We start from the raw sequence: 12180 nt of genomic DNA, 5'->3' as shown, positions 1-12180 counted from the left end.
TTCAAGTTCATGACCTAATTACTTTTTAAAATGATTTATGAGACAAACGATTAATATAACCTATAAACACTAAATTCAAATATTAATGCCAATTTTACGATCATTAGCATTTAACTTTTATCTACCGTACCCTTTTACAGCATTAATCACTCAACGTGGACACAACTTTTTAAATAACTATTGTAAATCCATTAAATTTAATTTATTAAACCCCATTCTCTAATTTATGTCTCACCTTTCTAACTTTCAATTTAAAACAGCTAATGTTGTAGAATTTTAAAGGAGTGGCTGATATATTTAATTTTAATTGCCTATATATTGAAATAATATTTTATGTAAAAAAAAAAAATATGGTCAACGGTGACGGGTGAGAGTAAAGTAATAAGTAAATACCGAATTTAACCCTGTTGTGTGTGATGGGTGGAGGGAAGCGAGAAGAGTGATGGTTACCCCCTTGTCGGTAGCAAAAGGATCTGAATGGCATCGCACATCTCTATAAATACGATCATTGTTCGCCAGATCCAATCCACTCTCACACTCTCTCTATAAATAACTAACACTCTTCTGCAATTCCCAATCCAATGGATCAACCACCCAAATTCGTAATCCAGGCATCGGAAGCCCTCGCTCTCGCCGAGTCCGCCGCCATCACACTACCGGAACTCCTCCCCAGGCTGGTTCCCGCCGCCCAGTCCCTCGCTCGCCCACCCATCTCCAACTTCCAGGTAGCCGCCGTGGGCCTGGGCCCCTCCGGCCGCATCTTCGTGGGTGTCAACCTCGAGTTTCCGGGCCTCCCCCTCCACCACGCGGTCCACGCGGAGCAGTTCCTCGTCAGCAACCTCTCTCTGAATGCGGAGGCCAACCTGACCTCCTTCGCCGTCTCCGCCGCCCCCTGCGGCCACTGCCGCCAATTCCTCCAGGAACTCCGCGCTGCCTCCAACGTGAATATCCTGATTACCTCCGATGACACGCCGCAATTCACCCCTCTCTCTCACTTCCTCCCTCACCAATTTGGCCCCCACGACCTCCTCTCCCCTGGCACTCCCCTTCTCTTGGAAACCCACCACAACGCCTTAACTCTTCTCCCAAACCACACCAACGACGACGACGCCCTCTGCAACGGCCACCTCCACAACCACAAGCTCAAGAATGCGGCTCTCGAAGCCGCCAACAAATCCCATGCACCCTACACTGCCTCCCCCTCTGGCGTCGCCCTCCTCGACCGCCACGGCAATCTTTACAAAGGCTCTTACTTGGAATCCGCCGCCTTTAATCCCAGCCTCGGCCCCGTCCAGGCCGCGCTCATCGCCTTCGTCGCCGCGGGCGGCGGCGAGTTCGACGAGATTGTGAATGCCGTTTTGGTGGAGAAGGAAGACGCCGCCGTTAAACAGGAGCAGACGGCGAGGTTGCTGCTTCACTCCATTTCGCCCGATTGCAACTTCAGCACATTCCTTTGCCACTCCCAACCTTCACCACCCTAATTCCATGAACCAGTAGCAACGATTACAGTAAAAACATCGTTGCTTTAAATATTATGGTTGGAACTATTAATCGCTGCTACTATGATTAATGAAACGGTTTGATGAGTTTAAATGTTTTATGGACAACATGGGAGCTGATGAGCGATCGTGTGTTGATAAGCTTCGATTTATTTATCGTTTAGGTTGAATTCGGATGTTAAAATAGATCAGTTTCACGTGTTTTGTTAATCTTTTTAATATGTGCGTCTGGAATCAAAATTAGCATCACTTAACAACAGGATTATAGCTTCATCCATGCTTTTTGTGGGAATCTACATGTGAACCATGCATGTGCTGATATGTAGTAATAGTAATATAACATGTTCTTAATTTATGTCTTATCTTTATGAATAAAATACTTTTCACCCCTTTATTCTATATATTATCAACCATTTATATTATTATTTTATTTCAAATGTTTTATATATTTATTATTATCATCTCAATATGATATTTTACTATTAAAATGGCTTTTAAGAAAAGGTGGGTGTCGATCTTTACCGAATAGTTTTCTCCCTTTTTCTTATATTAATTCCTAATAATATTTTGTCTTCCCTGCCCAATTGAGTTGGTAAATGTGGAGAAGCACCAATCAGACGTGAACACGAGTATCCGAGCGCGTCTCTTCACATTCTCTACTCGAGGCAATGTATGAAAAATATTTTATTTTATGATTAAGAAATAAATAGTTAAAACATGAAAGGTAAAACAAGTATTAGCAAAAAGAACGGATTAAGAATAAATCAACGATTCATTTTAATATAATTTTGGATTGGCTTAATTAATTTTTAATTCTATGGTACATTTGAGAACTTTTAATTTTCTTTTTATTAATTTTTTTGTAATCTTATTAAATTTTTATTATCTAACAAGTATAAAAATATTTATGTTATTTACCTATATAATTCGTTATAGATAGTAGATAAATATTCGAGAGTAATGAGAGATAATTTAATATTCGTTTATAAACGAGTTAAGTGTATCACATTATCAACACATGTATCAATTATTGGTAAAAAATAAAATTAATTTCAATTATTGGTAAAAAATAAAATTAATTTATATTTTATTATGTTAAATTTAATTAAAATTAAAATTTAATTTATATTATATTTTATATTTTTTTTTATAATTTTATTTATATTTCATTTTAAAAATCTATAATCTTTTTAAATATCTACAATATCTATGGATATTTGTTGATTTTAAAAAACTTGCAGACATTCTGTAAAAGAGTAAAAAAAAAATTTGATTACGAGTAAACAGTATCTGTATTCCATTTAACTTGTTGTCATTTCTTATGAATCTTTAAAATTTTAAAAATTTCAATTAACTTTCTATTATTAAATTTTTCTGTTAATTAAGTGATGTAACCATTAATGTAATTTTATAATTATATAATCTTGCAATTGTAATCTTATAATCATATATATTTATAATCATATAATTATTTAATTTTGTAATATTATAATAACATGATTTTATAATCCAATATTAATATATATTTAACCTTGTCATTAATCTTTTCACTGAAAACCCCCAAAATAGAGAATAGGTAAGAAAGTTTAAAAAATGATGAAATTATAAAATTATATGTAAAGAAAATAAAGCAGGTTGACGAGAAAAAATAATAAACACATCATCAAGTTAATAACTACATCACTTAATTAGTAGAAAAATCTAATAGTTGAAAAGTTTTAAACTTTTGAGAATTCAATAGAATATAAAAATTGAATAGAAACTAAATTGAAAGTTTTTAAATTTGTGAGTGAGTCAGAATTTAGTAAAGTCAAAAGATGTTACAAAATATTTTATAATAATAATTATTTTATGTCGAGATAGATATGCATGTTCATTGTTTGAACCACTTAAACAAAAGAATTTGCTATCCAAAAAATCTTGGGTATTGTTTCAGGTATTAATCAAAGCAAAGGGTTTAGCAAACTAAGAATGAATTGTGATAGCATTTTTCAAAATACCAATTATATTTTAACAAATTTTTTTAACAACTTTTTGACAAAAGACCATGTGTCACTATTTTATTGGTCTGTATATTTAAAAACAAACTAATCACAAGCCACCACATAAATTGTTGTAAAAGAATTATTAAAAAAAATTATTAAAAAGACATTTTCCTTTTTGAAACTATTGGATGATGGTAGATGATCATCCTGTGTCTAAAGCATGCACATCAGTATTCAAGTAAGTGATTTGGTACAATTATTTGAACCTTTCAAAGACATGTTTCTTTTTTTTTGTCAATAACCATTCTTAGTGCAGAAGCTATATCAAATGTTTTTTTATGGGCCTACCGTGATATAGCACAATTTAGGTAAAAAGCAATGCAGAAAAGTCGAGTTAGTTCTTAATAGGGACAATTTCCTCCTATAGCCGCCCACCCAAAAACTACAAAAGAAGGATATCAAACAACACCCAATTTAATTTAATGAAATCTGAGCAAACTTTAAGGTTGTTATCATCACAGCAACACTTTCCTCTATCCTACTCCTCTAAGCACAACTCCTTTGTAAAGAACATTGTTAGCTTATCAAACAGGACCAGGTGCTCTGCATGCAACTTCAATGGTGGGGCAGCTGGAATCGACTGAATTATTATGACTAGAAACTACTTTTGGAAGTTGCAATTAGCGCGATATGATGCTGAGCTTGCTTCTTTATAGATGAAAGCTCGTGTTTCTTTAACCATGTGTAAAATGTCACTCTACTTTTAAATGTGTGGACAAAGGGCAAGACAGAGTTTCCATTAGGATGCAACTCATTGAATGAGGAAAAATGATGGCGTTCTCAAAATTGAAAAACGCTTGGAATCACAATCAAGGTACTCAAGTTCTTGTTTTGCCACCCTTAAGATAATAGTATAGTCAATTGTTCACTATCAGTTTCGTAGAAATGTGTGAATTAAAAATAATAATATTTGTGAAGATTTGACTAAGTAAAAATCTTGACAAAAGGAACCTAAAGTGTCTAGTGATAACAGAGTAAATCATCTTAGTAAATTGTCTAGTCTCTTGGTAACAAGCTTAAAGAACAAGAAACGGAATTTGCTGGCATAATATAGAAGAACCCTAGCCTCCACCAACATTAACCCTAGCCGGTGGTGGCTTAGAGGTACAGGATTTGCATATGAAGTGTTGATAATGCATTACATGAAGTGTTCATTCATGATTGTATGTTGGGCTTGCACATATATATGGTTGTACTATGGTTCATATTTATGGTTTTGTTTAGAGTATTCGCAGCTAAAAGCATTTTTCTCAATAGCACTTGAAATTTGTACACATTTATCTTTAGATAATTATATGAAGAATAAATCTCACAGTTCTTTGCATGTGTCTTGTTTTCTGTTGATTTTTTATTTATTTTTTCTAATTAAATTTTGGTGGAAATATCAGGATTTACTTTCATTGTTGATGTGAAGTATGAAAAATTGTCTTTATTTTTTTCAAATTTTAAAATATTAGTCATGATCTATCTAATTATAAACGATTACAACATGATGTTAATGTTATTTCTAGTAAAGAGAAAATAATTGGCGCAAAAATACAACGACATTATCGTCCTAAGTTGATTGGTGCACAGGATGAGACTATACATGATCTTTAGCTCAAGTGGTAGAGCCTGTGATGAAACCTATGACTAAGCTTGTGATTCAGCCTTTTATGGTGTAACCTGTTGCAGTACAACTTGTTGCTCAATCAGAGCCTAAACCAATGGTGGTTAATGATGATAATATTTGTGTGATAGGCCTTATGTAGAAGATGTCACTTCCATTATGAATAGATTGCAACATTTACAACAATTATGTTCAAATCATAGTAATTGAGCGATAATTTCTAATTATTTGATTTCTAAGGAGACTATACGGAGGAATTGAAAATAACTTTTAAATGAGCTAATATATTTAATGGGAGAGAAAATTCTAATACTGAGGAAGATGATGAGCTAGTTTAAACTATAAGGAAATTTGGTAAAGGTAGACCAAATAAAGTTAATACTGATTCTTCAAAAGCCAAAAAAATTTAAACTAAAAATTCTTTTTTTGAATGTGAAAAGATAGACTAATGATATATTTTTTAATATAATTAAGAATTTGTTTTTTTTCTTCTCAAAATATGAAATAATTTTTGTAAAGGAAATCATAATTTTTTTTTCATATTGCATAGTTTTTGTCTATGTATACGATATAAGTTTATTATAAATTTGATATGATCTTTTATATATATTTTTTTAATAAAATCTTCATCTAATAATAACTAGACCATGAACTTATTTGAAAATTGTCTAATCTCTTTATATTTATTGAGTTTTAGATTATTTGGTGTAACTAGTTTGTTTTATAATGAGAAATATTATTCACATGTATTATTAACAGTGAAGACATATTTCACGTGTGTCAAATATTACAGTGATCTTTGTTTTATAAACAGAACCTTATAATTTCTAAAAAAAGTTAAATGTATGAGTAGTTGTATTCTGAACGAGAATTTACTGGAAAAAAAACCGTGTTAAGTTTGTAAGGTATATAATGTAATAAATTATTCTTTGGATGTAATTGAAATTCGTTAATATTTTAATCGATCTATGTTATTTTTGTATTAAATTCTCCTGCGATGTCCTACTTACAATTTTGTTTATTATGAGTGGGGTTGACACTTTATAGTGAATTTATGAGTTAATTACTAAACATAGTATGACTGTCCAATATATAAGCTAGGTTGTGATGGAGAATAAGATAGCTTCATGGATAAGAAAACAAAATGAATACTCATATATCAAATAGTATAAATTAAAATATTCGTTATTTATCATTCGCAAGTATTAAATATTTATACTGCAGACTTTATCAGCAGATACCTCATCCATGGTGTCTCTATGAGTACAACATGGACCAAGACAATCATCAGCAATGTCTTTCTCTGGACCTGTCATGTAACTGGACACCATTTCTGCTCTGTAGCTGCATTATATATAGTGTTTCTATATACATTGGCATCACACTCATTGTAGAATGAGGAAGATCTTCAGCACATTATTTCTAACTTTTTATGTTTCTAACACATTTATTATATTTTGTTTATTTGCTTTCTTCTACCAAAAACACTTTATTTATCAAAACTCATGTTAAAAATTATACAAAGATATCTTTTCTATAATGGGTCTTGAGAAAAATATCAATGAGACATTTCAAACCATACATTAGAGATATAATCTTTTATTAAATGTGAGTTTCTTCATTTTGTTTTCAAGTTAATCATAAATACGATACAAGGATTGGTCTGAATTGGTCTACAAAACGAATCTTCAATTCTAATATTATTAATGATTTTTTTAAAAAAAATTATTAAAAAGACACAATATCAATAAAATATAAATTCAATTCACATATAAAAAATTAATATTATTAAAAAACCCTTAAAATAATAAATTCTCTTATTTTTATTATTATATATTGCTTAACTTTCTCACACTTAAATTTCATAATCTCTACAACTTTTTCCAAAGTAAATGACTAAGAACAAGTGATAAAAATCATAATATAATACAAAAATTATAAGAATATAGTAACTCTTAACTAAGCTGCCATTGCTGTACCTTTGGAACATACGTGTACGAATTGTGGAATCAGCAATGAATAAATTGTAGGTGACAGAAATTAAGGGCAGAGATAAAAGATTACAAGATAGCACCTGTACCTTGATTTTGATTCTAATAATAGATGAACTCTCATAAACACGTGGTTCACTTTATATTGCTATTAGGATTTGACATGTCTTGAAAAATATTGCATTTTCTTTCAGAATTTGGCACATCTTGCAAGCAAGCATCTTTCTTTAATAATATGTAAATTTTCCTCTAAAGAAAGCAGCAGAAAAATAGGTCAAGATAAAAGGATATTTAGAGTCTTTGACTGATACACTTATTTGCACATCCATTTTCCATTTAACACCTTTTGAATAGTCAAGATAATGTGATCTACGAGTTTCCCTATCCTCTGTGTTCTTCACAACACTATATAATCATAAATCTCCATATGCACAATAACAAGGATTTTGATAATGAGTAAACTTAAACCATATACTACCTAATTAAATTCTTCTTTCGTTTTCTACTAGGTGATCTTCTGATGCAAAAACTAGCATGAAAACACATTTGGTGTTGGAAAACAACATGGATGAGATCTGATGGAATCAGAGTAGGTTCTGTAATACTTCAAATGAAAAAGATGAAATTTATGACATCTTCGGATAACACATCCCTCGTACCGATGTATATACATCTCGAACGTAAAACTATATATTAATGGGTGGTCCGATAACGACTCGACATGAGTAGAATAATATATTCAACAAACAACAAATATCGTTAGAATAGATTCTAACTATAGATATGATATTATGTTAAAAAGTGAATTTTAAGTCTAACTCAATCTCACAAAAATCGAGGTAAGGTTTACGTTTTATCCATTATATACTCTAAATTGGTATTAGAATGTGAGACTTCCAACGAATTTAGCTACTAGAGCTCTGCCTATTGCTAAAATTTAAGAAGATGAAATTTATGGGAACTCACTCCATAATAAAGTTAAATGCGCAAATGAAGTAATGAGTAAAGAAGATGAACCAGAAAATATGAGAAGTCAGAAATTAAAACAAGTGAAAGATGTGAACAGTTTAGTGCTGAAATCCATGGATCCTTGTTTATATGCAATCTGTGATTAGAGATCCAAATGGGGATCTCACCCTATCTCAAGTATATATTTACTTACATACCCAAAAAAACAACATTGTTAAAGCTAAGCTTTACCTCTTATGTGCTGATCACAACAATTTTGAACAAAATAGCTGGAACTACCTTATTACAAACAGAATAATTTCAGTAGCATCACTCTTTGAGAGCGCATTTGCTTAAAGATCAAGAATTTTACTCACTCTGTTCCACATCTGCAATGCTGTTCACCAACAAAAACTCCATTAGTCTTATGCAGAAGATAGAAGAACAGACTGTGAAAATGAGGAGGATCCATTATTTGTCGCTCCCTTTATCTTTAGGATAGAAGTAACCAAATTATAAATCTCAACATTCTCAAACGATGGTATCTTCTTCCCTCTAGCAAACTGAGGACCATGCCCGATGAAAATGGTCCTCATGGAGAAAACCGCATTGTCATAACCGTGAGAACCGCCACACTCTTGGCGCTTCGTTCTCTGCTGCTCAACCTTGAAACCTTCCTCAATCAACCCAATTATCGGAGCAATCCGATCACTCGCTGCATAATGAAGCCGACTGGGCAGATTCTCCTTCAAATACACCTTCAAAAACTTGCCATTCTGAACTTTCCCCGAGCTCAACCCTTCATTCATTTTAGCAACAACATCCGATGCATCATGACCAGAAGGAGGACGAATAGCAAGCACAGGGGTATGTGTCACAACCCAATCTTTCTGAACATCAATCCAAGGAGCCAAATCATCAAGGAAAATCAACTTCTTATCACAAGTACCAACCATTCCATGATCACCAACCATAATAATACTAACATCATCAAAAACCCCTCTTTGCTCCAAACCCCGAATCAACCTCCCCATCATGGTATCAATCCTGGCAACAGCCTCAGTGATCTCAGGATCATCGGCACCAACCTTATGACCCTGATGATCAGGGTCCTCAAAATAAAGCGTCATGAAATCAGGAATCTGGTCATCAGGCAAATCAAAATACTCCAAAACCGTATCAACCCTTTCCTCAAACGGAACAGAACCATTATACTGGCGACAATAATTGAAAGGGCAAGTCCAAAGACCCTTTTTTACCTCAGACCCAGGCCAGAAATAAGTGGCAGCCTTTAATCCATTGTTGACCACAGTTTCCCACAAGGGTTCCCCAAGCCACCACTTGGGGTCATGGCTTCCCATGTAAAACGCCTCCCCAGAAACTGGATCGCTGAAGTGGTTATTGATTATGCCATGGTAAGCAGGGTAGAGGCCGGTGGCGATGGAATAATGGTTAGGGAAAGTGAGAGACGGAAAAACCGGAATCAAACCGGCTTCTGCTTCGGTTCCGTTAGCGATCAAACGAGAAATGTGGGGTGTTGGGACTTTGAATTGGTAACCGAATCGAAACCCATCTGAGGAAACTAAAAGGACAACGGGGCGGTTGAGTTTGGAGAGAGGCTGAGCGAGGAGAGAAGAGATTGATGGTGTTGGTGGCTTTGAAGAGAAGTAGAGAAAAGCGAAGGCGAAGGATGTTGATAAGGCAATGCAAGTGATGAAGATGAGAATGATGAAGAGGGCTTTGTGGGAAGAGGAAGATGAAGATGGAGAAGAAGAGTCGGAAGAATCTGTGCTGAACGAGAGAAGAGCTTTTGATGAAGGTGAATCTTGGTCGTCTTGGTCTTGGGTTGGGAGTGGTGTAGGCTTTGTGGAAGTCAATGCAGACAAGGGATTGGAACCCATGTTCGATGTAGTTTTTCTAAGTAATTTTGGTTGTTCTTCAGAGCTTTTGGCTATGGAAGTTTGGAAGAGAAAGAGACAGAAGGTTGAGTTGAGTGAGATTCAATTAAGGGTAGAAAAGATGAAGAAGGTTTAGTAGAATTTGCAGGTAGAAGAGACAAGGACAGAGACTAAGGTGATTGGTTGTTCGTTGTCTTGGTTGGTGCACTCGTTTAGAAGACGCGGAGAAATTAAGGAAATACCACGTGGTCTGGGTAATCATATTTTTTTTTTAAATAATCTTACATTATTATAATAGATTATTAAAAAATATATATTAACATACTCAACAAACTCTGATTTAGAGTTCGTTTAAAGGGTGAGATGAGGTAACGTAACATGAGAGATTCTAAATTAAACTTTATTATTTTATCATGGTATAACCACAAAAATTAGAATTTAATATTTATGTATTATTGGTTTAAAATATCAACCCCTTTATGATAATGCACAAATTCTTTATTTACATTGTCTATGCTCTTTTTTTTTCAAAAAAAAAAAAATTAAATTAATCTGATTAAGATTTTGTTTGTACAAGTTGGATGGTGGTTTAATTTTTTTTTAAAAGTTACATTTAAAAAAAATACTAAGAAAAAGAAGAAGAGAGTGTGTGTATACCAACAAAGAGCATTAATTAATGTCCATTCCAAGAACTGAAAACTTCAAGTCAGATTATTGATTAATAGAGGAAGTAATTTTATAGAGTGGTCCCTCCCAGCTTTATAAGAAGATAAATGATGTTGTTTAAGAGAAAATGGATATTAATTATGTGAGAAATAGCAAATGAGGAGTGAGGGAGGAATGATTTATTTTGAGTCCAAATTTTCTGTTAAATTTTTGGTAATAATTTTTTTATTGAGATTTTAAAATATATTGATGGTATATTAGAAATTTTTTTAATATATTTTAAAACATTAATGTCAATTAATATATTTTAAAATTTCAACATATTAACAACACCAGAAATTCAATTGAAATTTCAAAATGATTTTAGTTTTGGGAGAGGAGATGGCTCTGACTTCATCATTAATTCAAGTATTCTCTCAATGATGTTTTCTTGTGGTCCTTTCCTTGCTTCAATTAGCCTCATTATATTTCATTTTAAACATTTGCGTTAAATATTAGGTTGTACTTTCCCTTAATTTCAACTCTTTGTCTATATCAATATAATTTTAGTAGCATCTTATAAGTACCAGGGAAATTCTTTTTATCTATATAAGAGTTAAACAAAACTAAATCGCTTGATTAAGTGGTCATAAAAGTAAAACAGTGGAAAGGAAATAATGGTTCGAGATAGAAAAGTCAAAATGAGTTATAATGAGTTAATCCAATTCATTAATTATGGGTTTAAGTTAGGTAGATTTCAAAATATTTTAACTTTTATGAATGTAGATTGAATTGAACTTAATTTATTTAACCTACTAATTAAATGCATTTAAGTCAGACTAAAGGTAAATTGATTTATAACAAACTAACAATAATATTTTATTAATTTTTTAATAATTTTTTATTATTTATAATTATATAAATTCATAATATGATTTTTTAAATAGTAGAATATTCTTTAATAATGTTTGAACAATTTGAATGTTTAATTATTTATTTATTAAGTTATATATATTGATATTTTAATTTCTAACTATTATTTTAGTAAAATATTTAAAGAATTTGATTAATATTTTGATTCCACTGCTATAAAATAATAATAATAATAATAAATTGAGTCAATCAGCAATCATATAACGTAATAAATATATAAAATAAATTATAAAAATAAAACATTGGTAAGTTAATCTATTAACCCATTAATTAATAATGAATTAAGTTGGATTACAAAATTTCTAATAAAAAAAATTGGATTGAAATGACATTTTTTAGTTCAACCCATAAAAAATAAACTTGCATAAGACATATCGACTTATTTGACACTCTTATATTAAAAGTAATTATAAAAGAAAAACTATATATACTCATGATTTTTCTATAGTTACAAATGTAAATATATTTTTTTCATTTTTAATTTCTCATAATTGCAATTTCAATTTAAGAAAAAGTTATGATGATCAAAATAAAAAACCATAGCATCAAAATTTGAGAAGAGAAATGCAAAAGCAGCAAAATTTAGAACGCAAATATAAAAATAATCTTACT

At 31.9% G+C, this 12180-nt stretch overlaps 2 protein-coding genes across 2 annotated transcripts; one reads left to right on the top strand and one right to left on the bottom strand.

Annotated features, from left to right (window-relative positions):
• Positions 1-549: 549 nt before the first annotated feature.
• LOC108322925 (cytidine deaminase 1) lies at positions 550-1597 on the top strand. The gene has a single exon (XM_017555224.2). The coding sequence runs from the start codon at positions 582-584 to the stop codon at positions 1479-1481; it is 900 nt and encodes a 299-aa protein (XP_017410713.1). The 5' UTR covers positions 550-581; the 3' UTR covers positions 1482-1597.
• Positions 1598-8156: 6559 nt separating this feature from the next.
• Positions 8157-10199, bottom strand: LOC108322900 (uncharacterized). Its single transcript, XM_017555186.2, has one exon. The coding sequence runs from the start codon at positions 9991-9993 to the stop codon at positions 8518-8520; it is 1476 nt and encodes a 491-aa protein (XP_017410675.1). The 5' UTR covers positions 9994-10199; the 3' UTR covers positions 8157-8517.
• Between the last annotated feature and the right edge of the window lie 1981 nt (positions 10200-12180).

Source organism: Vigna angularis, chromosome 1 (assembly GCF_016808095.1).
Source record: "Vigna angularis cultivar LongXiaoDou No.4 chromosome 1, ASM1680809v1, whole genome shotgun sequence".
Taxonomy (NCBI): domain Eukaryota; kingdom Viridiplantae; phylum Streptophyta; class Magnoliopsida; order Fabales; family Fabaceae; genus Vigna; species Vigna angularis.
The sequence above is the reverse complement of the archived record's forward strand: the minus strand, read 5'-3'. Positions and strand labels throughout refer to the sequence as shown.